At 35.5% G+C, this 26,949-nt stretch overlaps 1 protein-coding gene across 12 annotated transcripts in view; it reads right to left on the bottom strand.

Moving 5' to 3' along the window:
• The window catches only part of C1GALT1 (core 1 synthase, glycoprotein-N-acetylgalactosamine 3-beta-galactosyltransferase 1), a 120,721-nt gene that overhangs the window by 15,564 nt on the left and 78,208 nt on the right, over positions 1-26,949 (bottom strand). For 9 of the 12 annotated variants that reach the window (XM_058446985.1, XM_032760881.2, XM_058446963.1 and 6 more), the window contains 2 exons: positions 23,587-24,254; positions 13,393-18,644 (listed from right to left, as the gene is read on the bottom strand). In XM_058446985.1, coding sequence (XP_058302968.1) covers positions 18,441-18,644; positions 23,587-24,254 — 872 coding nt within the window. In that variant the 3' untranslated portion in view covers positions 13,393-18,440. Of the gene's footprint in view, positions 1-13,392; positions 18,645-23,586; positions 24,255-26,949 lie in introns of those variants that run through there. The other 3 variants (XM_032760875.2, XM_032760880.2, XM_032760889.2) reach the window with 2 other exon arrangements.

The raw sequence follows: 26,949 nt of genomic DNA on the forward strand, positions 1-26,949 counted from the left end.
GTTGTGTATGAGAGGTTGAGCAGAAGGTTCTGGTTTCCTGTGATATTACATCTTGGGTAAAATGTACCTTGGGGACCAGGCCACCTTTGTAAAATCAACAGATTGGCCACAAGATTAAAAATTATCACTCAGGAGTCATGCACCCAGAGGTTACAAGATTACTAACCTCCCCAATTGCTCCTATAGATAACATTACTATTATAAAACCTAAGATTGGTGCTTGAGATATTTTTTAGACCCTGCATTCTGCCCAGACTGGTAAACCAACTCATCTGGTCTTGTGGCCCCTACCCAGGAACTAATTCATGCCTGCCAAACTGTCTTTAAAAAATCCTAGCCTCCGAATTTTTGGGGAGGCTGATTTAAATAATAGTAAATTTCTGGTCTCCTATTTAGCTGGCTCTATGCATATTAAAATCTTTCTCTATTGCACTTCCCTGTCTTTACAAATTGGCTGTATCTGGGCAGCAGGCAAGATGAATTGGTTACAATCTCATTTGATTCTTTCTTTAAGGATAATACTTTGCTAAACTCTGTTTGAGACTTCTTTACCTTACTATGATGTCGGTCAGCAGGTCAGTGGGGTTCTTAGATTTTCAGTTGTATATACACCACTGCCACCATGTGGGGCAGCATAGATTTTATGGCTTCCATAAGGTGTAACAGATTCATTCATCCTATTCAAAAGGCTACTGACATATTCCTGCCAAAGACAGAATTCAACCAAAAATAACTAGAAAATGTAACTGAATACCAAAAAAAACCAGACAATAGACATAGACCAATAGGGGATCTTGATAATGTGACTATCCAACATGGATTCTATAATGATTATGCTTAAAATGTTTAAGGAAATAAAAATTAAGATTGAGAACATTGGCAGAGATCTGGAAATATAAAAAATAACCAAATGGAAATTCTCGAATTGAAAAATTTGATAAATGAAATCAAGAACTCAATAGATGGGCTTAACAGAGAACAAATACTACCAATAAAACTTCTTTTTTTTTTGAGACAAGAGTCTCACTCTGTTGCCCAGGCTGGGGTGCAGTGGCACAATCTTGGCTGACTGCGATCTCCACCTCCCAGGCTCAACTGATTCTCATGCCTCAGCCACTCAAGTAGCTGGGATTACAGCTGTGTGCCAATACACCTGGCTAATTTTTGTATTTTTAGTAGAGACGAGGTTTTATCATATTGCCCAGGCTGGTCTCAAACCCCTGGGCTCAAGGGATCCACCCGCCTCGGCTTCCCAAAGTGCTGGGATTACAGGCGTGAGCCACCGCACTTGGCTGCCACAAAACGTTTCATTACATAAGTTACTGAGTGACCTCCCCCAAACTCTACAAATTCCCACATGAAGCTTAATCTCCAAAAGGCGAGCTCGTTTGCCCTGGACAGTTCATAGCTTTATCTTTGGTGAATGGGCATTTGTTGCCTTTGAGTTATGTTCTTTACTTCCAAGTCCTTATCCTTAATTGGTCATTTTGGATCGACATGTCTGAAAAGTATTATCGGCTCTCCGTAATAGTTAAGTTGTAGCAGCCATCTCTATACACTGAGTTCCTGGGGGCAGGATTATATCTTTTCCTCTCTGCAATCCCAGGACCAGCAAAATACCTGGGGGCAAAAATAGTCATTCCTATGAATGTAAGAATAGGACTTGAAGAGTAGAAGGAAAGTGAGGGAAGGGTTAATGACAGACTTCAAAAAAACCAAACCCTAGGTCAGGGCCTGGACTAAGCAACACTTCAAAGTTGCTTCTCCTCTCAAAGCAGTTTCTTCTGTCTGTGCTTCCCCTAGTTCCTCACCACACCCTCAGTCTAGCTAGTCCTCCCTTCATAATGACAGGTCAGAGGATCCTTACTGGAAGATACGGTGTTTATTCTCTGTGAGAGTAATATGTAATAGTAAGTGGGAGATTTCACTTAAGACCTGATTGGTGGGGATAGAGAAGGGGGCTGGTCTTTTTCCACTTCTCTAATGGTAATGTTTTCTCCTAACTCACTTGCATGTTTACAGCAAGCTTAAGTGTACAGCTAAATTTTACCCAATGGAAATTATGGGGATTGCAATATGCAATTTAAGTAACTCTTTAGTTACTTTGACCCAACTAAAATACTAAAGCAGAAAAAAAAAAGGGGTGAACCAAGTTGCAGACCTCTTCCTGTAAGCAATGTAGTGAGGTAGAAAATGGGATCAATGTACTTGTTCCCTCAAGATGTATCTCCCTTCTCCATCCAAACTGTTGAACTAAATGAAGAGTGAGGTCCTTGAGGAATGAGTTTTTCCCCGTTTTGTTAATGGGGGAGGCTAATATTCCTAAAAGATAACTCTTGACTGTTCTGACAACATTTTAGAGCTAACAGCAACTATCCATGGCTCTAGAAGCCTGATTGTTACTTGTCAAATTGCTTCCGGTGTTCTTTCCCATATGAAAGAGGGGGGTGACTGACTGGCTATTAGGGCAATAGGGGATTTGATGTCTGTTTTACCACACCCCAGCCTCCTGGGTGTGATTTTGATTTATATTAAAACTGACAAAATGAATCAAATGTTTGCTGACCTTGTGTATACAGAATAGCTTGGGTTGGATCTTGAGAGAAATTACCTGTTGGAGAGGTGAAAGAGAAAGTTACCATGAACACTCCTGATTTTATTTTATTATTTATTTGTTTATTTTTTTTTTTTTTGAGACAGAGTCTTGCTCTGTCGCCCATGCTGGAGTGCAGTGGCGTGATCTCGGCTCACTGCAAGCTCCGCCACCCAGATTTGCGCCATTCTCCTGCCTCAGCCTCCTAACGGACTACAGGCGCCCGCCACCGCGCCCGGCTAATTTTTTTTTTTTTTTCTGTATTTTTAGTAGAGACGGGGTTTCACCGTGTTAGCCAGGATGGTCTTGTTCTCCTGACCTCGTGATCTGCCCATCTCGGCCTCCCAAAGTGCTGGGATTACAAGCATGAGCCACCACGCCCGGCCAAACACTCCTGATTTTAATACATCATGCCATAGGATGAGGTTAATTTTTAGCTCCGTTGAGAGGAACCAACTACCACCCTGCCGCATAGTAGAGAGTCTGGAGAAAAACAGTGTCAGTTGAAACCTCTACTTTCTTTAATTTCATTAAAAAATAATCTCATTGATGCCAACAACTGTGCTTCTGGGTAAAGTTGCTGGTTCACATTTTCAGTTTCAATTTCCCTTGCTTCTCTTGCTTCAGTTTCAGAAGCAACAGGAAGTTTGGGTAAATTTGTATCATTTAGATGTGAAGAGGAAGAAAGAAAACCCTTCATAAACCCATCCTGATGAGTATCAGAAAATTCTATGCAGAGACGTGGAGTAATCAAAGAGCAAATTCAGAAAATATTCTCTAAGTTTAGTGTTTGTAGACTACTGAATTATAAATTTATACTGATTAATACAGAGCAAAGGTCACATTAATATATTAAATCATGAATTTATATTATCTTGAGGTGATTGACCCTATGAGGTCACTTATAAATTGATTTTATGAGCACATAACAGTTTATCTCTTTCCACCCTCTAAGTCTGTATATTATTAACATACAGGAAGACTAGACTTCATGTGTTTCGAAACTTCAGAAGCAGGTTAAGTTCCACCACTCAGTTCTGCTTCACTTGTTCTCACTCTGAGTCATTCAACCTCTGAACACGTTTTTCATTTGGTCAATTTATTTGAGCATTTGTCCAAGTAGGCTGAGTGGGTCTAAGTATAAGACATGAAATAAAGAGCCTGACATGGCAAAGACTGTCAGACTTTCAGAAAGAAAACGCACTGTTTACTTAAGAATCTCAGAAATAGCTGGTCATGTCTAAGTTAGGGTCCCGAAGAAAATACAGGTGATTTCACTTAGTATTTCCCCCATTCCTTTCCCCTTTCCATTTCCAAAATTTGGTATTTTGAAAAGGATGAAGATCGATTTGGAAGTAGCTTACATTAAAAAGGAACATAATAAGAGGAAATTGTAAAGTAACATTCTGTTAGGTTTCAAGGCTGATTCATGTAACAAGCTGACCACAGCCCTAAGATATGCCTGAAACCCTTAGTGCAGGGAGACAAAATAGGAACAGGGCTGAGCCTGATGCAGCCTCATTTGGGTTTGGTTGTTGCTGCCCCACTTGTAAAAACAATACAGACTGCGAAATAGACAGTTGTCCCTCAGTATCCTTGGGGTACTGGTTCCAGGACCCCCTCTGATACCAAAATCCATGGATGTTTAAATCTCTTATATAAAATGGTATAGTATTTGCATATAACCTATGCTTATCCTCTTGCATACTTTAAATCATCTCTATAATACCTAATATGAATGCTATGGAAATAACAGTTATACTGTATTGTTTATATTTTTGTCATATTATTTTTTATTGAATATTTTTGATCCACGATAGGCTGAATTCATGGATGTAGAACCCACAGATATGAAGGGCCTGATTGTACTAACTGATACCAGATCATTAGGCAATTTTCTTATTGGGGCTGCAAATCCAAAATCCAGACCACATTTCTCTGAGTAAAGGTGTAATTTCCACTGAAAAGACTAAATGTTCTCACTGTCAGTTTCCCAGGGAAGAGGTTGGTTCAGGAGGAATTTTGGGAGGAGGGTGTCCAGAGTGTTAGGTGAGGGGAAACCTTCCTCATTTCTTTTAGTGCAGATGTCAATTTGGCTCCAATTCTAAAGAAGTGCTGATAACTGAAGGTTTCTAGTGGGGTAGCTGAACTACCTTTGGTGACCTGGAAACAGATAGCAAAGAGGGCAGAGCACTAGCCTGGTAAGGGTGGAGAGGATTCCACTGGAGCTTGGCTGCTCTCATAAAGTACTATCTGGACCCTTTCTTTCATTATTCTGGAACAGTCAGGAAAGTCTGGTCTCTACTGTGGGCAACAAAGAGGAAAATAAGTCTTTTCCCCAGGGTCAAACAAGATGATAGAAGTCACACCAGCAGAAGATGGTAGTGCCCACTGAAGCAGCAAGTTAACTGGAGTCACTGTCCCTAGGAGGCAGCCCAGGAATGGGCAAGAGGGCAACCCATTTCTGGGTACACATGACACTGTACCCTGGGAACCGCTGAGGATCATGAGGGGAATATTTTAAGGGTGGCTATTTCTGCCAGTAATGCTGGAAAGGATTCATGGCATAATGCCAATGATATGTAGCAGAATCCACCACAGTGTCTGTACAAAATATTTAAGTAGGTAATTCATTCTGTCAGTTATTAAGTGTTATGAATCTAAAATCATTAAAACAATGTACTGCAGAGGAAATAGGCAGATAAGCAGACCAGAATACAGTTTATACACAAACCGATAATGAAATATCATGTGGTAATGGTGATTTAAAATAAATGTTGAAAGAAAGGATCGTCAAATAAAGTGTATTAACAAATGGGTAGCCATTTTCCTACCTCACTCCATATAAGAAAATAAATTCTGGAGGGATCAAAAATATAACTACAAAAAATGAAACTATGAAAGAAAGAGGAAAACATAAGCATATTATAAATAAACCTTGGTGTGAGCAAGACACACAATTCAGTAGCCCTAAGGAAAGATTAATTGGTTTGTGTGGGAAAAAAACAACTTAAGTACGAAATAATCATAACAGTTCTAATACATATAAACTAAGCCAATATTCAGAGTTTATAAAAATTTTTAAAAACCCTAGTAATTCAATATTAAAAACTGGCTAAGATGAAATGCAAATTACCAATGTATTAAAAAAACACTCAAACCTTAAGTACAAATCAACAATTATCAGATAATAATGCAGTGATAAAACTAGTAAGTTTAATAATGAAAAACTTTGGTAAAAGGGGCAGGAAAATATACTCACAAATGTTGAGTGGCAGTATAAGGTAGTACAGTTTAAGAAGGCAATTTGGCAGTATCTATGAATATTTAAATGCATACATTCTTTATCTCAGCAATTCCTTGCTAGGAACTTATCCTATGGCTGTCATTTCACACAATCATTTCAAGGATGTTCAGTGCAGCAATAATTAAAAGTATCCAACTCAATTATCAATAGAGGAATGGGTAAAAAATTATGGCACATCCAGGCAGAGATCTAGGTAACTATTAAAAAGAATTATCTCTAAGTTATTAAACAGTAAGCAGAAAAGGCAAGGAGCAGAATGATGTGTTTAGTTTGGAAATGAGTACAGTTCTGTTATTTTCTGTTTATGGCTGGACAAAAGGACTGCTGGGTGGGGCTGTAGTAGATTATTGTTTTTCATTTTATATTCATTCTCTTTTACCAAATGCATATATTACCTTTGCATAAAAACTTAAAAAGATTTTTAACAGGAAAGACATTATCCTCAAACCATGCAGTAATGCCCAACTTGAATATATTTCTTCAAGATCTAAGGAAGGAAACTTCAGGGGTACTGGAATTATTGAAAAATAAATCTAAAAACATGCCAATGAAAGAAAATGGCTCTGGGTCTCAGAAAAAATGGTACACTGACTGCACTTGGGAAAAAACTGGAACTCCAGAAGAATGAAGTTAACTGGGCTTTAGCAAATTTGTGAATATATCGACTCTTTCACATGAAGTTGTACCTGAGCCTTATTCTTTAAATCTAGTTCAAATGCCACAATTTCTTTGAAACTTCTCAGATCCCTAAACACTTAATATACAGTCCTCCTATAGTTCTTTGTAAATACCTCTATCATAGTCCTGAGGAGGCTATTTGTTCACTGGCATGTCAGCCCCCAACTCAAATGTGAGATCCTTCAGGCAAGCCTTAACCACAGGTTTCGTCCTCCTTTCTCTTCTATAGTTGACAAACCATGAGCCTGGTAAAAGTTTGTTGGATGGGTGATTTAATGACTGGAGGAAAAAAAAGAGCTGTTGCTTCTTTTGGATGTTAGGATAGAAAACTTGTAACTTGAAATGTAAATTAATTATTAACTCGACACAGTTTTCTCCTTACCAGTGTTAGGAACGATCCTACCTTTTTTTTGTCATCACAGACCACTTGTTGCTTCAGCAACCAAGAGCACTGAGATACACCAAGTGACAGTGCTTTGGAATGTCTAATGGTCACTGTAGAGAAAAGGAACCTGAGCTCTCCTCCCTAACGGCAAATAAACACAATCTTCTCCCCACACTTGAGGTTTTGTTCTTTTTCCGGACTATATTCTCCAATATAAATGTGAGGCTTTTTACCCGATGGTGTATGATATGTGGAGTTCAAATCAAGATTTTCTTAAGTAGAAAACCTGTTTAGGGGTCCCTCCATATCCATGAGAAAAGCATTTTGTTTAGAGGTCTCCTTAAAAATGAAACAGAAGAAAGTAGGGGGCATATGGAGAACTTTTCTTCATAGTGAAAGGATGCTCACCATTTATTTCCTTTTAATTGATATATAATGTACATATTTATGGGGGAGAGAGTAATATTTTGATACATACAATGTATAGTAATCTTTTTAAACTTTTTTGTTGTAGAGATGGAGTCTTGTTGCCCAGGGTGGACTTGAACTCCTGAGCTTCAGCCTCCTGGGTAGCTAGCACAACAGGCATGCAGCACTACACGTGGCTTTGTTATTTAAAAAAAAAAAAAAAATCCTATTATGTCCCAGACACAATTGGAAACAAGACAGATATGATCTCTGATAACAGTGTCTGGCAACTATTAGGATCATGCCTAGGATCTATTTGCAAATGGTGGGAAAAGGCAGGGACCAAATATGTGAGTTCTATCTAGCAGTATAATGGGTCAAAGAAAAACAGAAAGAATGAACAAGATCTAGTATTTGATAGCACAATAGGGTGACTATAGTCAGTAATTTAATTGTATATTTAAAAATAACTAAAAGAGTATAAATTGGATTGTTTATAACACAAATGATAAATATTTGAGGGGATGGATACTCCATTTTCCATGATGTGATTATTACTTATTGCATGGCTGTATCAAAGTGTCTCATGTACCCTATAAATATGTACACCTACTATGTACCCACAAAAAATTTTGTTAAAAAAAGTACATAGCTCAGGTTGTTCAGTGAAGATAAGAAATTGCATTTAGTACAAAGACCACTAACCTGGGGGTCAGGAAAATTGAGTTGCCACTTCTGGCATTATTTGTGTCATTTTTCTAAACTTTAACATCTCTAGATCTGTTTCTGAATCTTTCAAACGAGGTGTTAGAACATCTTTAAGCTCTAGAAATCAGTAGTCCTATATTTTTATGTGGGAAAGGGCTCAATGTCTTCTATTTCCATGAATAAGAGAGTAAGACTTAAGCCAGAACAGATCTAAGAAAGATATGAAAATAATCTGACACAAGGCTTTGAGAATAAATAGTAACTTCTGAGTACTCTTCACCCTTGGAGTAGGATCCTGAGAAGGATGCTAAGATGGGTCCACATGAGGCTGCTGGTCCTTTGTATGGGTCAACTATTTACCACTCTTTAAGATGGATACCTCCTTCATCTACCCTCATTATGAACTAGTTCAGCAGTCTTTATACCCTTGATTGAAGAAAGTAATTTCTTATGGCAAGATAAAAGAATCCAAATCAGCTTTGAGATCTTTCCAGCTCATGTGTGTACCTGCTTACCTCTACTGCTGCTTAAGAATGTCTGTGGACATTCTTCACCACTAGTTGTAAAAACCCTAGGGAGCCAGGGCCAACAGCTTTTTTTCCCCACTTTAGTTCTCTAAACTATGACAACATAAACATGATTTTTTAAAAGTTCAGAAAGGAAAACAGTGAATTATTGAATTTCTTTCCAATCCTAGTACCCTTCCCCAAAGGTACTGCCAACAGTTTTTATATATTCATACATTTATAAGTTAAATCATATTTATCCTTATTTGATATCATATCTATGTTTGGTCTTAATTCTGTCATCTTTCTATTTTAAATTCCCGCTTTAGCTTTCTTATATGGCCTGTGTTATCTTTAATTTTGTGTTTTCATTTTAAAAGTTATCAGGCTTAGAGTTTTGGTGATTACCTTCATTAACTATTCAGAATATATTACATCCCTATTTCTTGATATATTATCAATTTTACAAAATTTCTATTCTGAAAAGTAAAACCAATTAGGGCATGTATATATTACCTCTTACCTTGTCTTTGATATTCTATTTTCTAACTTGTTAATCATCTTTTCTATATCAAGATTTATAACATTTCAATATGCTTCTATAGTCTTATTTAAATAATTCTATAACTACATAGTTAAATAATTAACCACCATCAGTCCTGTCTCAATGTTTGTCCATTCATCTCTTTAGATGGGCTTCATCATCTAGATTTTTCAAGAAGTGTCCACCCTGACTCTTTCAATTTACCCTTACATTTGAAATCACTTGGCTTCTTCCTCCCCCAAGAATCTGGTAGACTTTGTTTCACTCTGCTTTAGCACTGAATGTTGCCACAGAGAAGCCTAAGTCCAGTCTGTTCTTCCTCTCTCCATCTCCCCCTCCCAAAGAAATCACTTAATTTTGTTGCTGCTAAGATGACAACCCCCTCTCCCTGCTCCCAGGACAATTTGCAGATTTTGGCCAGATCAAGAGCAACTGTATTTTTTTAAAATTATAATATTAAAATTAGCATTTGTTACACGATCTCACTTTTATAAAACCATTTCTATCTATTTAGCTTACTATCCAATTTATAGTTATGCATTAATTGGACCTACTTTGGGGGATGGTGGGGTTTGGGGTCCTTTTAAAATTTTTGTCTTTGAAATGGCCATCTTTAATGAATGTTTAAGTTTTTTTTTAAATAATGGAGCTTATCACTTTTTTTATGGAAAGATGACTTATTTAGTAAAAGTTGGTAGTAAATACACAAGATATAATGATGAATACTTTTTTGTAAGTTTTGAAGAAAAACTAACACAAAAGAAAAATGTTAAATGTTTAAAAAGAGGAAACAATTTCTCAAACACCTCCTCTTGATTCTGACAATTTGGATGGGTTAATGGGCTTATGTCATAGAAATGGCATTCCCCCACCCCGCCCCGGTATCAGGATACTTCATAAACTTTAACAAGAAGAATAAGCCAGAAGTTTTCTTAGCAATATGAATTAAGAGTATAAAAGCCATTGAATGATGTGGATGGAAGTTTTTACACGGTTACGGCTGCATATGGAAATGAAACGATTTAAATGGCCCCTTTCAAGAAGAGTCTCTTGCTTCACACTCTATTCTTTCTTCTATGTAACATCTGGTACTTTCAGTTCCTCTTTTTTGTAAAGTGCTGGAGGTTAACAAAATACAGTAGTTCCCCCTTAACCATGGGGGGATACATACCGAGATCCCCAGTAGATGCCTGAAACGGTGGATAGTAGAGTCCATCCACCAGGACTGTAATAAGAATTAAATGGGATAATGCAATGTAAAACAATTAGCACATTGCCTGAGAGTATAACTCTACTGCACACAACTACTTTTTTGGGTACTTTGCTTCTAATAGAAGGTGAGTTCCTTGACGGCCACAAATATAATTTGCCATTTTATCCCTATTATCTAGCTCAATACTTTCAGTAGGCACTCAAATGTTGGTTAAATGATTTGGAGCTAAATTTGTCTGGAGTTTAGGTAAGGAATAGCAATTATTTAAAAAGGGGATACATGCTAGAGTCAGGCTGTGGAAGGTCACATAATCTGAGGTTATATTCATTTTATTCAATAGGTCATAGTGACCATTTTTAAGATGTGAGAGAGGACTGCCTTAATACTGAACACTGAAATCTTTTATCTATAAAGGTTAAGTTTTTCTCCCCACTGGTTTCCAGGTATTTAAGCACCCATATTTTCACTGAGTAGGTTCTAGAAGGAAACATTTCCTTACGAAAGAGGAAACTGCAGGATAATGCGGGCATCAATTCTCTGAGTGCTATCTCTTCCTTCAGCAACTTCTAGGCTGGTGAGAGGGAACTGAGGTTCACAAAAGATACACAATTTTTTAAAAAGTCTTAAACACATCCATTTTGATAGAAAATAGAGGTAGCCGGGCATGGTGGCTCATGCATATAATCCCAACACTCTGGGAGGCCAAACTGTTTAAAGACCAGCCTGGGCAACACAGTAAGACCCTGTCCCTACTTAAAAAAAAAAAAAAAAAAAAAAAGAATGGGGGCAATAAAAAGTCTTAAGAAACTAAAGACTTGCTGCTGCCAATTAGAAGAAAAAGAAAGGGTAAAAGAAAAAAACATGGAAGGAGAGATGAGTAGGAGAAGGTTCCAAGAGCTATAAATTCAAAGGCCAAAAAAAGAGAGAAATTCAGTCAGGCAAGTAGGTTTGTAAAAATTACTTTAAAAATCAGGAATTCTCTCTGTGGCCAATTATTCTAAACACATATTTACCTTCATTTCATCAAATAAACCGCTTATTACATAAACCTAATCAACATGAAAATGCAGTAGTTTTAATACTTCAATTACATTAAAAATCCAGTTATTAAAATATAATAACCATCCTTTTTCTTTCTGTCTCTGACATATACACACCCACACTCACCTACCCACACCCCACCAAAAAGTATAAAAACAAGGAAGACAGTCATGTGTAGAACTAAAGGAAAAGTTGAATATTACTTCTCTTCTAAACCTATGTTCTGGATTTTATCACCACCTTTCCACAATCTAACAATTAGACAAGAAAATTAATGAGAATGAACTGTTAGAGTTATAGAAGGGGAGACAATGCAGTTTAGGTAGTTCTATGAAAAAAAAATTGAAGCTTACGAAAGTCAAAACCTGATTAGTTGTAAAAATGAAGACACTGTTCCCAAATTAGTTCTATGACAGCACATCATTCAGCAGTTCTAGAAATGAAGAAGTACTGTTAATCTTTCACTGGGCATTCATTAGAAAAGCCAAAGAGCCTAAGTTCTAGGATTGAATCTCATTTTTTAAAAAATGAGTATTTTGTTATTTCAAAGTAAGCTGTTGTATTCAACTGCACTATATAGGGGCAATATATAAGAAAGTATATAACGCCTTGGACAAATTTTCAGTCCCGGAGAAAAGCAATATTGATAACAATACAAGAAACACCAGCACATTTGGTAGAAGAAATGCAACACGAAGAAATGCAACACAGAGACAGTTTTAAGTTCTAGGCAGCAATACAAAATGCGTTCATGAGTAATAAACTCATGGCAAAACAAAGTTCACTTCTGTTTTACTAATACAGATGTATCTGGAGAGTGCCAATGTTGCCGAACTTATTCAACTTTAGTTAAATGTTCATTCATTCTTAACCACTAAAAAAATTTCCCTTGAACAATAAATACTGTCAGCATTATTAGACTTTAAGACAAAAATTATGTTGAGCTCTGCAGAGTACTTCCCTTTAACAAGGAGATAAATTCAGCAAGAATCTTCTTGTATCCTTTCCAGTATTATGAAGTCATAACTTTGGAAAACTTAAAATAGGTTTAATGGTATATATTTAGGTAAATATATCTACTTTCCAATGACTTAACAATTATCAGTACAGCTAGTTGGAAAATATTTAGCTGTCTGAATATGTTAAATTATACAACTCTACTACTAAAGTAGTATGAAGTGGTATTTATCTCCTCAGCTTTTCTAAAGCTGTCTAATCCAAATAACAGTGTGTATGCATGCTTGCGTGTGCACACACACATGCTACTAAAGAACATACTAGGTAGCAGATTACTGAAAAATCAAGACATACAGGCTAGACTCAAGGGCCTTATGGAATTTGTAACTGTTTGCCTAGGAAGAGATAAAACACTAGGTCTGTTTTTATTCATATCCTGAAACTCCCAGACAAATCTATCAATAGACCTGAGCTCTGGATGAAGTATGCCTAAAAACACAAAAGTTTTTTAGCCTATAGTTTACATTTCAGTAAGCCTTCACATATACCCACAGCATGATTAAGCAAGGGTGGAAACTTTTTTTTTAAAACACATAGTTGGAGCAAATAATTTCATAGATAAAAGTAACTTCTGAAGTATATAAAGTGTCTGTTATTCAACATTCAAGTCTCTGTTCAAATGTTACTTCCTAGTCTTCCTTAATACCCCCATCCAGAAAATTGTTCTGATATTTTTATTTTCCTAATGCCAATCTCTGAAATACTTTGTTTATTCATCTACTAGCTTATTTTCTAACTCTAGAATTAAGACATCCTGTATGTCTTGCTCACCACTGTATTTCTAGCAGATGCCTGGCATAAGTATTTGTTGAATAAACTAATTTCTCAGTGTATGAGATAGATCAAACTATACCAAGGAGCACAGAAGCAATCTCTCTCTAAATATATGAGATTCTCTCCCCTCCTCCGCCCCCACCCATCTAGACACACTTACCTGGACTACAGTGTTTCTAATTTTTTTTACAGTACATTATTCTCAGTCAGAGGTGGAATTTATTTTGCTTTAAAGTAAATAATATATATTGCAGTAAAACTTATGTAAGCCTATTCAAACTAAATAGCTTTGATGGGAAAACAATTTTAAACTTTTGGAAAAATAACCCCAAACTACCCATAAAAGACAACATTTATCTCACAACTTTTATATTGGTTAAAAATAATCAGATGAAACAACTTTGAACATGGCAATTTATTTTATGCATTATTTAAATCCGCTGTTTAAAAATGTTCAAAAGGCACTTCAAGAAACATTTAAAAATACATTTTTCTGACTTAATGGTGATCACTTAAAATAAGCAAGTCACCAGACATTTTTAAACCATTCATAACACCATTACCTTAAATAATTTTTAAATTCCAAAACACCAACATTCACTATGTAGTACAACACACTGCTTAGCAGTAAGATTAGTTTCCCTCTAATAATGTACTTCATGTAGATTATTAATTTGCAGGGCCCTGCAAAGTTATTAATATGAACTGAAAACTAGAGAGGTAAGGGAGTTGAGATAGAGCAAAATTCAACTCTAAAACTTTAAAGTTGGTTTCTCTAAAGAGAATTTGTAAAATTCCTTATTCTAGCCTGCATTAAAGTTTTCATTTCAAATCTTATATGTAAACACATTTTTTAAACTATCACAGGTTGTCTCCCAGATTGCTTCAGTATGTTTCTGTCAGGCCTATTATAAAGTAGAAAAATAAAGAAAATGAGTTTTGTTTTTTGTTGTTGTTTTTGGGAAAAGGGTGAGTGGAAGAATCCAAATAACGTTACTTCCTTTAATAATTGTAGATGTAGAATTAATTTAAAATTATAGATTTTTAAGTAGGCAGAGCCAGCAGGCATTATTCTTAGACTTTTACTTTCAATTTCATAGGGAACCCTAGTTAGTAGGTTTAAAATGATCAATTAAGTAATAAAAATTCTAATCACTATTAACAGCCAGATTAACCCTGTGAAGGCAGCATTTAAGAGTAACTAGAAAATGGAAGTTAGTAATAAAGCAAATAAAGAAGGGCAATAAACACCAGGCAGAAACTGTCAAAGAATTATAGTCTAATGACCTGAAAATTTAAATGGCAAATAAAATGCTAGATATAATTTAATCAAGGGATTCTTTCAGGTACAACAGTGCATCAACCTGGTAATAACTGTAGTTTGACAGTCTCAAAGAAGTGAAAAATTAATACTCAAGAAAATTGTGAAAATAACCAGTTAGCAAATTTACTGCTCAAATCCAACTCCATATTCAAAAAATATTAAGAGCCGATCAGTGATTTATTTTCATACCTCATTACAGTAAGAAAAACTCCTCTGAAATTTATATTTGAAAGCAAGCTGGGACAAAAGTCTGTTTTATCTATGAACTTTCCACTAGAAAATACAAGCATACCATTATTAGAGAACATAAGACATCAAAAGCCTTATGTTTTGAAACCATACTAAAATCATTTACCAAATAACAGAGATCTTAATCTAAAAGACAGTGAATACATCATCATCATGAAATCTGGTTTTATGTGCTCTATGAAGTACTTGGAGAATTGCTTTTTTGTTTTTCTTTTGCTTTATTAGGTCACACAAAACAATGAATTAGCAGAAAAATGTATGTTATAAAATAGCATTTACTACTTCAATTTAATTTTTTTTACTAACAATTATGGACCTTTTTGATGACACTTATGTATGCTTTTAATAAATTATATTTATTAGTACTTAATGAACCCTTCCTGCCTCAATATAAAATTACTAAACTTGGAGAATTACAGATTTTATTGTGGGCCCTGATGTTAATCACTTTGGAGAAGCTAAAAATTTGGCCAGAATGAATGATCCAATGATCCTTTAAGTTATCTTTATTTTATATTTAATATAGTGTGATCCTAGACTACACTGATTTAAAACATGCTTTTTGAAAAATGTCTTGGTAATGGGGCAGTAATCTTCAGTGTGTTTCAAACACTATCTGCACCAAAATCATGTAGGTTGTTGGGTATTGGTTCTCAAACTAGGATAAGAAAGACACCTGCAGAGTTTGCTTGAACACAACTGCTAGCCCCTGCCCCTGCCCCTAGAGTATCTGATTTAGTAGATCTGAGATGGGGCCCTGAGAAAGGCTGCATTTGCAACAAGTTCCCAGGTGATGTTAATGCTGTTTGTTGGGACCACACTTTTGACAATCACTGCCCTAGGGTATCTGGTAAGAATGCATACTCTTGGGCCCCATGCTTAAATTAGAATTTCTGAGATTGGGGTCTTCATATCTGCATTTAACAACATCCTGGGCAAGTGTGAGAACCACAGTTTAAGAATCACTGTGACAATTTGGCTTGGTTAATTTGACTATTACTGGCCAATGTATCAGATATCACATATCATATATATAAAAACAGAAATAATGCTAAATGAATAGCCCCAAGCCTGATACGGTTCAAATGAACACACAGCGTTTGAATATAAATCCTACCTCTGTTACTTACTAGCTTTTTGACAGTGACAAAGTTACTTTAATTCTCTGAGCCTCAGTTTCCTTATCTATAATATGGGAATAACACCCAAATTTTGAGGATTAACACTATTATACACAGATTATCTAAGCGCAGTACCTAGCATACAGTTGGCACTTGATAAATACTAGCTATTATTTATTTCCTTCAGTATCTGGTCAAAGCAAATTTTTCATTCACTTAAACGCAGTACTTACACTCCAAGGTAACAGAATAATAATACAATCTTCTATTTATTGCCCCCTATTCTGGGACAGACAATGTTCTAAGAACCTTACATTTATTTAATCCTCATAAAAATCTTGTGAGGTAGGTAGTATTATCATCCCTAATTTACAGATGAGGAGATTGAGACACAGAGAGATTAAGTAAAATTGCTCAAGGTTACAAAAACAGTAAGTGTTGGAGCAAGAATTTAAACCCAAGCAAGTCTGACTCTAGAGCCCAGGATTCATCACCACATTCATTTCCTATGAGCAAATCTTAAGGTTTTTGGATATTTATAGTAAACCATTTATACTTCTAGTCAAGTAACACATATGAAAATTCATGTCCACACCATGGTGAAGAGTTGTTCAAAGAATAAAATGAATGCCTTGAAATTCTGGCAGATGATACTACCATGATAATAGGTAAAAACTGGTGCATGTTTTCACTATGTGGACAGAGTAGTCCATGGTTAGCCAATGAAATGAACATCCTCTCAAATATACCATTCAAAGAGGTCATGATTTTGACATGTTTTGGCACAATAAACAGAAATTACTTAGCCGGGCGCTGTGACTCATGCTGGTAATCCCAGCACTTTGGGAGGCCGAGGCGGGTGGATCACCTGAGGTCAGGAGTTCAAGACTAGCCTGGCCAACACGGCAAAACCCTGTCTCTACTAAAAATATGAAAACTGGCGGGGCCTGGCGGCACGTGCCTGTAATCCCAGCTACTCGGGAGGCTGAGGCAGGAGAATCACACCACTGCACTCCAGCCTCGGGGATAGAGTGAGACGGTCTCCGAAAAAAGAAATTACCTAGCTAAATAGCAGAGTCAGTGGCATGACAGCCATGTAAAATTGGCAAAATGATAAACATAAGGGAAATGTAAATATTTTGTACCATAAAAATAATCTCATAGAAAGTCTGTAAAATATTCTGCTATGACACACTCGGTTCTGCTAAAGATAATAAAAATAAAAAATTTCTTTCCTTTCAGAAACTCTTTAAACAGAGTCACTAAAAATAGAATGAAACATTTGTGAATGTTTTTGATGACAGCCTTGACTAGGTATTCTGGGTTGTTAGAATTATCCATTAGCAAAACAATTATCCCAAAATAGCATCAACCTTCAGACTGTTATTTATAAATTAAGTATCTACTCGTTCAATACATAACATTTTTGTTTAAGCACTCTGCATTTTCTATTGTTTTTAATCCTCATCAAAATCTTGCATTCTAATCTTAACACTGTAACTAATAGCCACCTCAGATCCTATAAATTAATTTTAAAACTCTGCTTTAAACAAGTTATGAAAGGCACAAACAAGTTCTCATCCCAACAGGATGAGAATGAAATAAACCATAACTATGTAGTTGGAAAGAGTTTAAAATAATCAATTTAAAATGTCACTTAGTAATTCCTGAGAGTGGCACTGTTATAAGAAAAGCATCCTGAAATAGCATTAAATTTATTATTACCCATAATTAACAATGGGTAAATTTGGGAACAAATATGTAAAATACATGTTTACAGAATGCTATGAACGGTTTGAGTAAATTAATGTTAATAGTGGAGAATGGTATTCAAGAGTGGCTAAACATATTTAGAAAAGAGACAACAGAGATTGCGTAAAAGATTACTAATTAGAATCAAGTATATAATATAGTCAAGGCCCATGATAATTTTAAAGTGTGGTTTTATTAATGCACTTCAGGATAAGTGCCAGTCTTATTTTAGCTTTTTCTGGAAGAAATACTACCAATTATAAATAATCACAGCAACATTTTCATTAGACAAAAACTCCGTGTGTGTGTGTGTGTGTGTGTGTGTGTGTGTGTGTGTGGGGTGGGGGGGATCACTTATATCATACTGCAAATATAAACTCAATTCTTGAGCTGTATTAACAACACTGAGCAACAATATTTCTTTCTAAAATTTTCTTTAAGGCAGATCTGTTTATTACTAACATGGTGCAGTGTAGTTTTAGTAAATTTAACTATTTTAGTTTCTCAGTGACAGTAATACAGATGGTCAGAAAACAGGCAACAAAATCTCTTTTCTAGTTCCTCTACCTGGCCACCATTTAAAAAACACAAGTTCTTCATATATATAGATAGATTTATATATTACTGTATCAAAACACATTTTAACAGACTTCACAGCTCATTTAAAGCTTCAGTTTATAGTCATTCATGTGAAAGGTTTCTATAAGGAATGTTCACTTAGAATTCCTCACTGGGATTCCAGTGTTCTATGTCAGAAATGTAGAAGTCCTTTTTCAGTGCAATGCTAGACATTTTACCTTTGTTCATTCATGATTTTCTTTCAAGGGTTTCCTAACTTCACTTTTGTAACTTCATTTTTGTTTGCTTGACTAATTTCCTTTAGTATATCTTCAGGTAAGGTAGGTTGATATCTGTATAAATAACCATATGGACGAAGATGATAAACGAGGTATTCTAACTCATACATAGTTGTAGAATCAACATAGTGAAAAGAAACTGCAAGATCAGAACAGCAACCAGGACCCTAAAAAAGTAGTGGAAACACGCATGGTTAATAAACAGCACATTGCTAGCATACAGTATTTACATATTTATAAATTATAGGACAAGCTAATTTTAAAAGAATACAAACATTAAAGATGGCAAGGTAAAGCAGAGGAACCTAATGTACTAGACCTGTGGAAGAAATCAATAGTTTACTTAGACATCCTAATGATTTAAAACCAATCGAAATTGGTGAAACCAAGTGAAATTGTGGAAAGTATTTTTAACTGAAACAATATTCTCTCACACTCTTTAGCAGATAAAATTACTGAGATTTCTTCAAATCAAAGGAGCAGTTATACAAGGACAAATCTCCTTCTCCAACATCTGCTTTCTCTTCCTAATTTTCTCACTGTAATTTTTTGTGTGGCTCAGACTCGGAAACATACCTCTAGGGCATTCAGTGACTACAAAGCTTTGCCCATTAGATGTCTACAACCCAATACACTTCATCTATATATGTATCAACCCAAACAGTACAGTATTTGAGACAAAGCTCTCAAGCTAGACTTGGGTTTGAACCCAAATTTTGTGGGCTAGTATATGACCTTGAGTAAGTTATTTAATCTCTATAAGCTTCAATTTCCACATCTGTAAAAGGTGGTTGTTTAAAGGAGACAATGTGTATAAAATGCTTGACAATACCCTTTGCTTAAAATAAATGCTCAATAAATGTTAGCTATTATTGACCGAAAAATCTCATCAGGTGGCCCTCAGGTAGGTCAGATTTAAACCTTGGTCCAGTTATGTAATTCATAAATTCCTAATAGGGTTGGCATGAGAACAAAGTTTAAAATAAAACAACAACAATACAATGAATAAGAAAGCAACAAAATTAGGAACACAGAAAAACATGAATTAAGCGTCAACCTAGAGTCAGAATTGGTATCTGGAGAATGTTGGTGTCATCCAGGTGACTCCAACAAAACTTCAGGCTCCATCTGACATCTTTGTAAAGAATGAGGGAGATAGTCTGGCAAGTTCCAAGAGAAGATTCATATTGATTGAATAATAAATCTAATAATTTATGTTTGGAAGTATGTAGCTTACAGTGTAGTAAAAATTATCAAACTGTCCACTGCATTTTATCTGCTGTTATCTCTAAACTTTCCTTTGAAACACACACCGGATATGTGGATTCTTAGACAACCTACTCTTGCACCTTTAGGAAATATCAGAATAAAAGCAAATAGGGAAAAATAACCAGATAAGTCAACTTGTGATTATCTAAACTAGCTCTGTCCAACAGATATGTGAGCCATATACTAGCCACATTAAAAATGTAAAAAAAAAAAAAAAAAAAGTGAAATTAATTTCATTTTATTTAACTGAAAAATTTCATCATATTGTTTTAACATGCAATAGTTTTACAATGATTAATGAAGCCATTCTTGAAATCAGGTGTGTATTTTATTGACAGCATATCTCAATTTGGACTAGCCACATTTCAAGTGCTCAATAACCACATGTACTTAGTGGCTACTATACTGTCCAGTGCATATTAAACTTAAGGACTAGACCAGTAATAGTTTTAAACTGCTGACCTCTGGAAGCAATTTTTATATTCTCTAAAATAATTAATATTTTTGATAAGATTTACTGCATTAATTATGTTACTCTTATTTATTTATATTTTACTGGATGGCCAGGATTCTGTTAAGCATTTATGCAATAAAAGACAATAAAAGAAAAAAGCCATAATTATTAGAAAACAAGAGCTAGCAGACAATTACAGTTACTCAAAAAACTCAAGAATCTCAAGTGAAGAATCATCAGAAATAGAGAATTCGGTTACAAAGCCAGATTTTAAAGATGCTTAAAAATAAAACCAAACAAATAAGTTTTCACATATATATATCAGTAAAAAGGTAAGTCTTTAAAAGCCCAAGTAGAACAGTAACAAAAATATTGCATACCTATGGAAATAGTTTATAAAACTTGACCAAAGGACCTAAAAGGCAACTTAAAACAAATCCTGGGCAAAGATGTTATTGTCCCTAAATTAATGAGTTTGTATGCAAAGATAAAGAAATGAGTTGCCAAAACACTTAGAAAAAAAGAAGAGTTAATTTGCCCTTAGAATAATAACTTAAAACTACTGTAAAGCTACAAGGTTCAAAACAATACGGTGCTGGGCCAAAATCAAATTAGAACAATGGCATAGAACTGAAATCCCACATTTAGATCCTACTATAAGTAAGGTTATAGTGTATGATAAAGGGGATATTTTAAATCAGTAATGAGTTAAAAAATGGTAGTAGAATAATTAGTTAACAATTTAAAAAAATCAGGAGCTCTCTACCTCAATTATGTACTAATATGTTTCAGATAGAATAATGTAAATAAGACTGAAGAATAAAATAAATCATATTTGACCATTTCTGACCTACAGAAGTCAATTTTTCATGTAGAGAGATATAGATATATATATATACATATGTAAACAATTACACATATATTTTCAATCTACCATATTAAGACTCACTGCAACTTCTCTGGTGAAAAGTCATTACTGAGAAGGTGGAGTGGGTAGGGAAAACTGCTTAAGAGTCAGTGCTGAACAAGAAATTTAGGAATGTTAACTCTTTCATGAATTAGAATATCTTTTACCCTGACTTGCTAGATAAAAATTTTCTGTATTTTCAGTAATTAGTATATAGAAAAAAAAGTATGTATAAGATTTAAACTCATTTAGGGGGAAGAAAACTTATTAAATGATGGATGGATAATAATAGAATTTTAGTTTCGTGTTGGGTTTATGTAAGAATCTCCTGATGGAGAACAATGTCAGATTGATGGGTCAATTTTGGTACTCTGAATTCTAATTCTGTTTTATGGTCTTCAACATAATTTGATAAATTTTTATAGAAATAACAAATTTGCCATCCATTTAATAAACCACTACAGTGTAAATAAAGGATGCACTATATTTATTTTGTTCATATAAAGCATATTGTGAGGTGTACTTTATTTGTAAATAGGAATTGTAGGCTATTTTACTGTTTACAAAATAGTAAGGCTATTTTACTGTTTGGAAGGAAGGCTATTTTACTGTTTACAAAATAATGACAATTATGATGTCCCTTTGCTACTATTGCATGTGTATCCAACATCAGATACTCTTAGTAAGATCTTATATGCATTTGGATGTATTTGCTACATGTTTATATTCTTGAATTTGGGTAAATTTTTTATATGGGAAAAAGATACAGAATTATGAAAGGAAAAGATCAAGTCATCTTGGAATGGTCAGAATATATTAAGAAAAGTTTACATCAAAAAAGCATCCAAAGTAGTACTCTCACTAAAATAGTCTGTTTTTCTATCAAAAGTTTCCTTTTAAAGCTGATTACCTAAAGCTTGGGTCAGATGTTCTAGGCCAGGGTCTCTGAACCATGGTACTACTGACATTTTGGGCTAGAGTAATTCTTTGTTGTAGGAGGCTGTCCTGTGCATTTTAGGATGTTTAGCATTTAGTAGGTTTATAATGTAGTGGGTTTCTACCCATCAGATGCCAGTAGCAGCCTCTTAGCTGTAACAACCAAAAATGTCTCCAGACCTTGCCAAATGTCCTCTGGGGGCAAAATTGCCCTGGGTTGAGAATCACTGTTCCAGATGATGATTTGAAAGCATTGCCTTATGAAGATGACAGTAGTAGCATGAACTGTATTATTTATATGTTAGGTCCAGAGAAAAGAAGGCATAGAGAACAACTAATGACTTGCCTAAAGGCATTATTAGTAACAGAATTGAGTCTAAAAGCTAGGTTTCATGATTCTTGGTCTCATTCAGTTATTCACTGAAGCAATGCTTATAATAGTGAACACAGCAGATATATAATTAACACTGATAAATCTCAATGTTGTTGGAAAAGGGCAAGTTGTAGAAAGATACTTATTTAAAAATCTGAAAAACAATACTATATATTATTAATGGATACATAAACATGTAGGAAAAATATAAAAATTCATGGTAATGAGTAATATTACATTCGGTGGTTATGACAGTGGTTAACTCCAGGGAAGGAGATTGGAGAGGGTACACACACCTCAACTATAGCATTTTTTTCTTTAAAAAACTCTGAAACAAATGTGGCAAAAGATTAAGATTTGGTAAAGATGGGGGATAAGTACAATTTATATTCTGAAATATTTGTACAACTGGAATACTTCATAAAATAATGCACTTTAGATAAAATTCTCAGGAATGTGAGCCAAGGCTTATTAAATGCTTACTGTGTGAAGGGCTATACTGTGTTGTAATGACAACAACTAAATAAGACAGGTACATTATGTCCATCTTACAAATGAGGAAACTGAAGCTCAGATGTCATCCAAGGCTCCTGTCCATCCAAGGTCGTTCGGCTATTAAGTGAGAGAGCAGGGTTTGACTCTAGGTCTTTCTGAACCTGCATTAAGTCCTCCTGATAACTAGAAGGCTCTTTACCCAGATCTTCACACAGCTTGCTCTCTAATAGCACTCAGGTTTCTGCTCAAAAGTCACCTCTTTGAGAGGCCTTCTTAATCACCCAAACCAGAGGACTCCATCCCACTCTGGGTCACTCTCCATCCCCTTACCTGGCTTATTTTTCTTCAGGGCACTTACTAAAATCCTATTTTATCTTTATAAGTCTGCCTGTTTACTGTATATCTCCTCATCCAGAATGTAAGGTTCACGAGAACTGGAACTTGGCTGTGATTTACTTCTACATTCGCAGTGCCTGGCATATAACAGCACCAATAGATATTTGCTAAGTGACTACTGCTGATGTCCCTGTTCTCATCTATATTGTTATACTGCCACTCTATTTAAAAAGACTAAGAAAGAGTCCTCGTTATTGGTACTAAAGAAACATACATATTAACATCAACAAAATTCAGTCAGTCCAAGTATTAACATAGTAATAAAATTTCTAAACTTACCTCTACAGGAGGATAATAGTTGTAATTCCAGTACCAAAATGTTCTAGGTAGATAACCTTTAATTAAATGGTGTTCTGGCACAAAGGGATGAAAAGTTTCTTTTCCAATGGTATCTCTGGAATCTCCTGCTTCTACATTCATAATTTCCATGCATCTCCCCAGTGCTAAGTCTTCAATGGAGGAACTATGTGTACACTTGTCTGTTTTAAATGCTTCAACAAATCTTTTCAAGGCTTCTTTGCTTAGTACATATCCTGCTCCTCCACTCATGTAGCCCTGCTTTACATAAGGCTTAAATCTTCTCCCAAAGTAAATGGGTTCTTCAGGGTCGTATTTTGAAAGAAGCCACCTCAAATTGTCTAGTATGACATATGTGTCATCATCTGCTTTCAAAAACCAATCAGCATCTTCTAAATAATGTTCATGAACATACTGAAAAGCTTTAATTGTTTTCCAGTATAGTTGATCTCTGCCTTCTTTGGTTTTCAATCCCACAGCAGGGAAGTCTTTATTTTCTTCTGAACTCATAAACAACACTTTGTTACAACGCTGGGCCCATGTAGCTTTGACGTGTTTGGCCTTTTTCTCTAGGTTTTGAGGGCCAGTCATAACCCAACAAAGAATTTTAACTTTCTGATAGAGGTTTTCAGCAATGTCTGTGTTCTCATCTATTAAACAAAACATTTTTAAAAGTTATTTACATAGATGTAAAATCCAAATATTAATAAATTATACTGAAGAAAGCATTTTCCTAATCTCAAAGGCCCTCCTATTTATCCCTCTATTAGTGATTTAGCCAAAGGAAAGCAAAACTCATCCTAATGTGAACTGACACTCTGATTTATTGGTTTCATGTCAGTGTTATCCAGGACATCACTGGAGCTAATAAGAGTTGACATTATAATCTAAATTTTTCTCAAACTGTAGTTTATTGATTAAAAGCAGCAGCATCACCTGGGAGCTTGTTAGAAATGCATAATCTTAGGCCCCAACCCAGACCTACTGAATCGGAATCAGCATTTTAATAAGTTCTCCTGGTGCTTCATAGGCATGCTAAATGCTGCCTTAAATAGTCTCCGCTTGGCGCTTCATAAAAGAAAGCAGCCAGTTTTTAATAGATTATTGACAGAAATTTCTCACTGCTGTGAATGAGTTTCTGAAGAGCAGGAAAGACATGTTGCTGAAGTGGCAGTTCATTTTTGAAGTTCGCAAGAATCCACTATTAAGAATTTCTACAAGTACCCTGAGGTGGTAAAAGTTCAAAGCACAGGAGTTGAGATTACTTTCTGATAGTAACATACCTCATTCCAAAATGTAAATCCACCAATCAAAAATAGAAGAGAACAATGGTAGACATGGGAATTCCAAGATTGTCTAGAGCAGTGCTCTTTAAACTACTGGTTTGCAAAGAAATAAGGAGCTTATACCAGAATAGAAAGCAACACATTACTTTGAAAAAGGCCTACTATCATAACCAACCAATCAAAATGTCCACTTAACTAAGCAGTGAGCTTAAAACTGATTTACATCCTAGTATAACCTCATTATCTTGTGCAGACAAACAGTTTACGAACTGTCAGGCCAGGACCGCATTTTGAGTAGCACTGGTATAGAGGAAGAGCTCAATGATGAGATTCTAAATGAGTACTTCTCAAGCTATCTATGGTGAAAGGCCAATTTTTATTTCTAATAGAGGTCTACACTGTGTAAATAGGAATAAAAATGAATTATAAGAAAAATAAAACTAAAATATAAAACAAGCCCTAAATTTTTATTTTTAGCTTCAGACAAAATTACTCCAATTACAATAAAAGTTTCTGCTTACTCCCAAATAAGCAGACATTCTTTAGTTATAGGACCAGAATGAGTCTATGAACTGACTTTCAGTAGCAATGTTCTGGGCAGTATCCTGACGAAGCATGTGCTTAAAATTAAGGTCAAACAGTAAGTTACAGAAGCTTAGTCCTATGAGAAATTAACAATGGAGGCATAATATACTAGTTAAGCAACTGAGAGGGAATAATGGGAAAAGCTGGGTAGAACATAAAAATATTCTCATGTCCCAGCTGGGCACAGTGGCTCATGCCTGTAATCCCAGCACTTTGGGAGGTTGAGGCAGGTAGATCACGAGATCAGGAGTTTGAGACCAGCCTGGCCAACATGGTGAAACCCTGTCTCTACTAAAAAAAAAAAAATACAAAAAAATAGCCAAGCATAGTGGTGGGCGCCTGTAATACCAGCTACTTGGGAGGCTGAGGCAGAAGAATCGCTTGAACCTGGGAGGCGGAGATTGCAGTGAGCCGAGATCCCACCACTGCACTCCAGCCAGGGCGACAGAGCAAGACATCTCAAAAAAAAAAAAAAAAAAAAAAAGAAAAAAAATTATCATGTCCCTCTGATTATCAATTCACAATCCAAAAGGACAATAGCAGACAAAATCACCCTACTTTCAGTCAGAAAGCATAGACATCTCATATCCTTGAGGGGCCCAATCTCTTGGCTATACAAATATACCAAACCTTGAATGGATAGAAACAGTGAATGCAGGAATTCCCAATCTGTTTCATTCAGGCAAGACAGGTTTGTCCACTGCTGAACTTGATAAATAATTTTTCATTCACTAATTACTTTGTACTGGGCATGGGCTGGCATAGGAGATGAAAAAAATGAGTAAGACACATTTCCTGCTGCAGAGGAATTCAGTCCATTCAGGGAGCCTGAGCCTGACATACAAACCAATAATTGCTAAATACTAAGAGATGTTATTATCGAGGTATGAACAAAGAATTCAATGTGCTGAAGGAAAAGAAAGTAGTGGCTAATAAATCCTACAGAGTAGTATATAGGGACCTGGGTAGAACAAAGAGAAAAGATTAAAAAATAAAGAGATAATACAGAAAATAGTTATACGTTCACCAAAAGGAATGGTGAAGTTTGGTTGAGTGCAGGTACATGGGTATAGCTGAAGGCCTGAATCAGAAATGCACTGTGGACTGAGAGGAAAAGAGATGAAAAATGGTAAAGAAGTAACATTGTTAGAATGTACTGACAAATCAAATTGGCTAGCATGTAAAGGTAAGCACCTACCATGATTTCTTAATTTCTGGCACAGACAGATGGTAATGAGCTATATAAAAGACAGAATAGAGGAGGAAGAGCAACTTCTAGGAGTAGGAAGGAAAAGGAGACTCAATTTACACATGCTGAGTCTGAAGGGAATAGACAAACTTTTAGCATACCCCACATTTTTAGGCCACTGAGCTGGACAAGTATGTATCTAATACACGTGCCTGTAGTGAGGCCTAGTACGGCCTACTATTAGTAGGGAACTCTGGCTCCAGTCGATCATCTAAAGACATGTAG

Source organism: Hylobates moloch, unplaced genomic scaffold, assembly GCF_009828535.3.
Source record: "Hylobates moloch isolate HMO894 unplaced genomic scaffold, HMol_V3 SCAFFOLD_1, whole genome shotgun sequence".
Lineage (NCBI taxonomy): Eukaryota > Metazoa > Chordata > Mammalia > Primates > Hylobatidae > Hylobates > Hylobates moloch.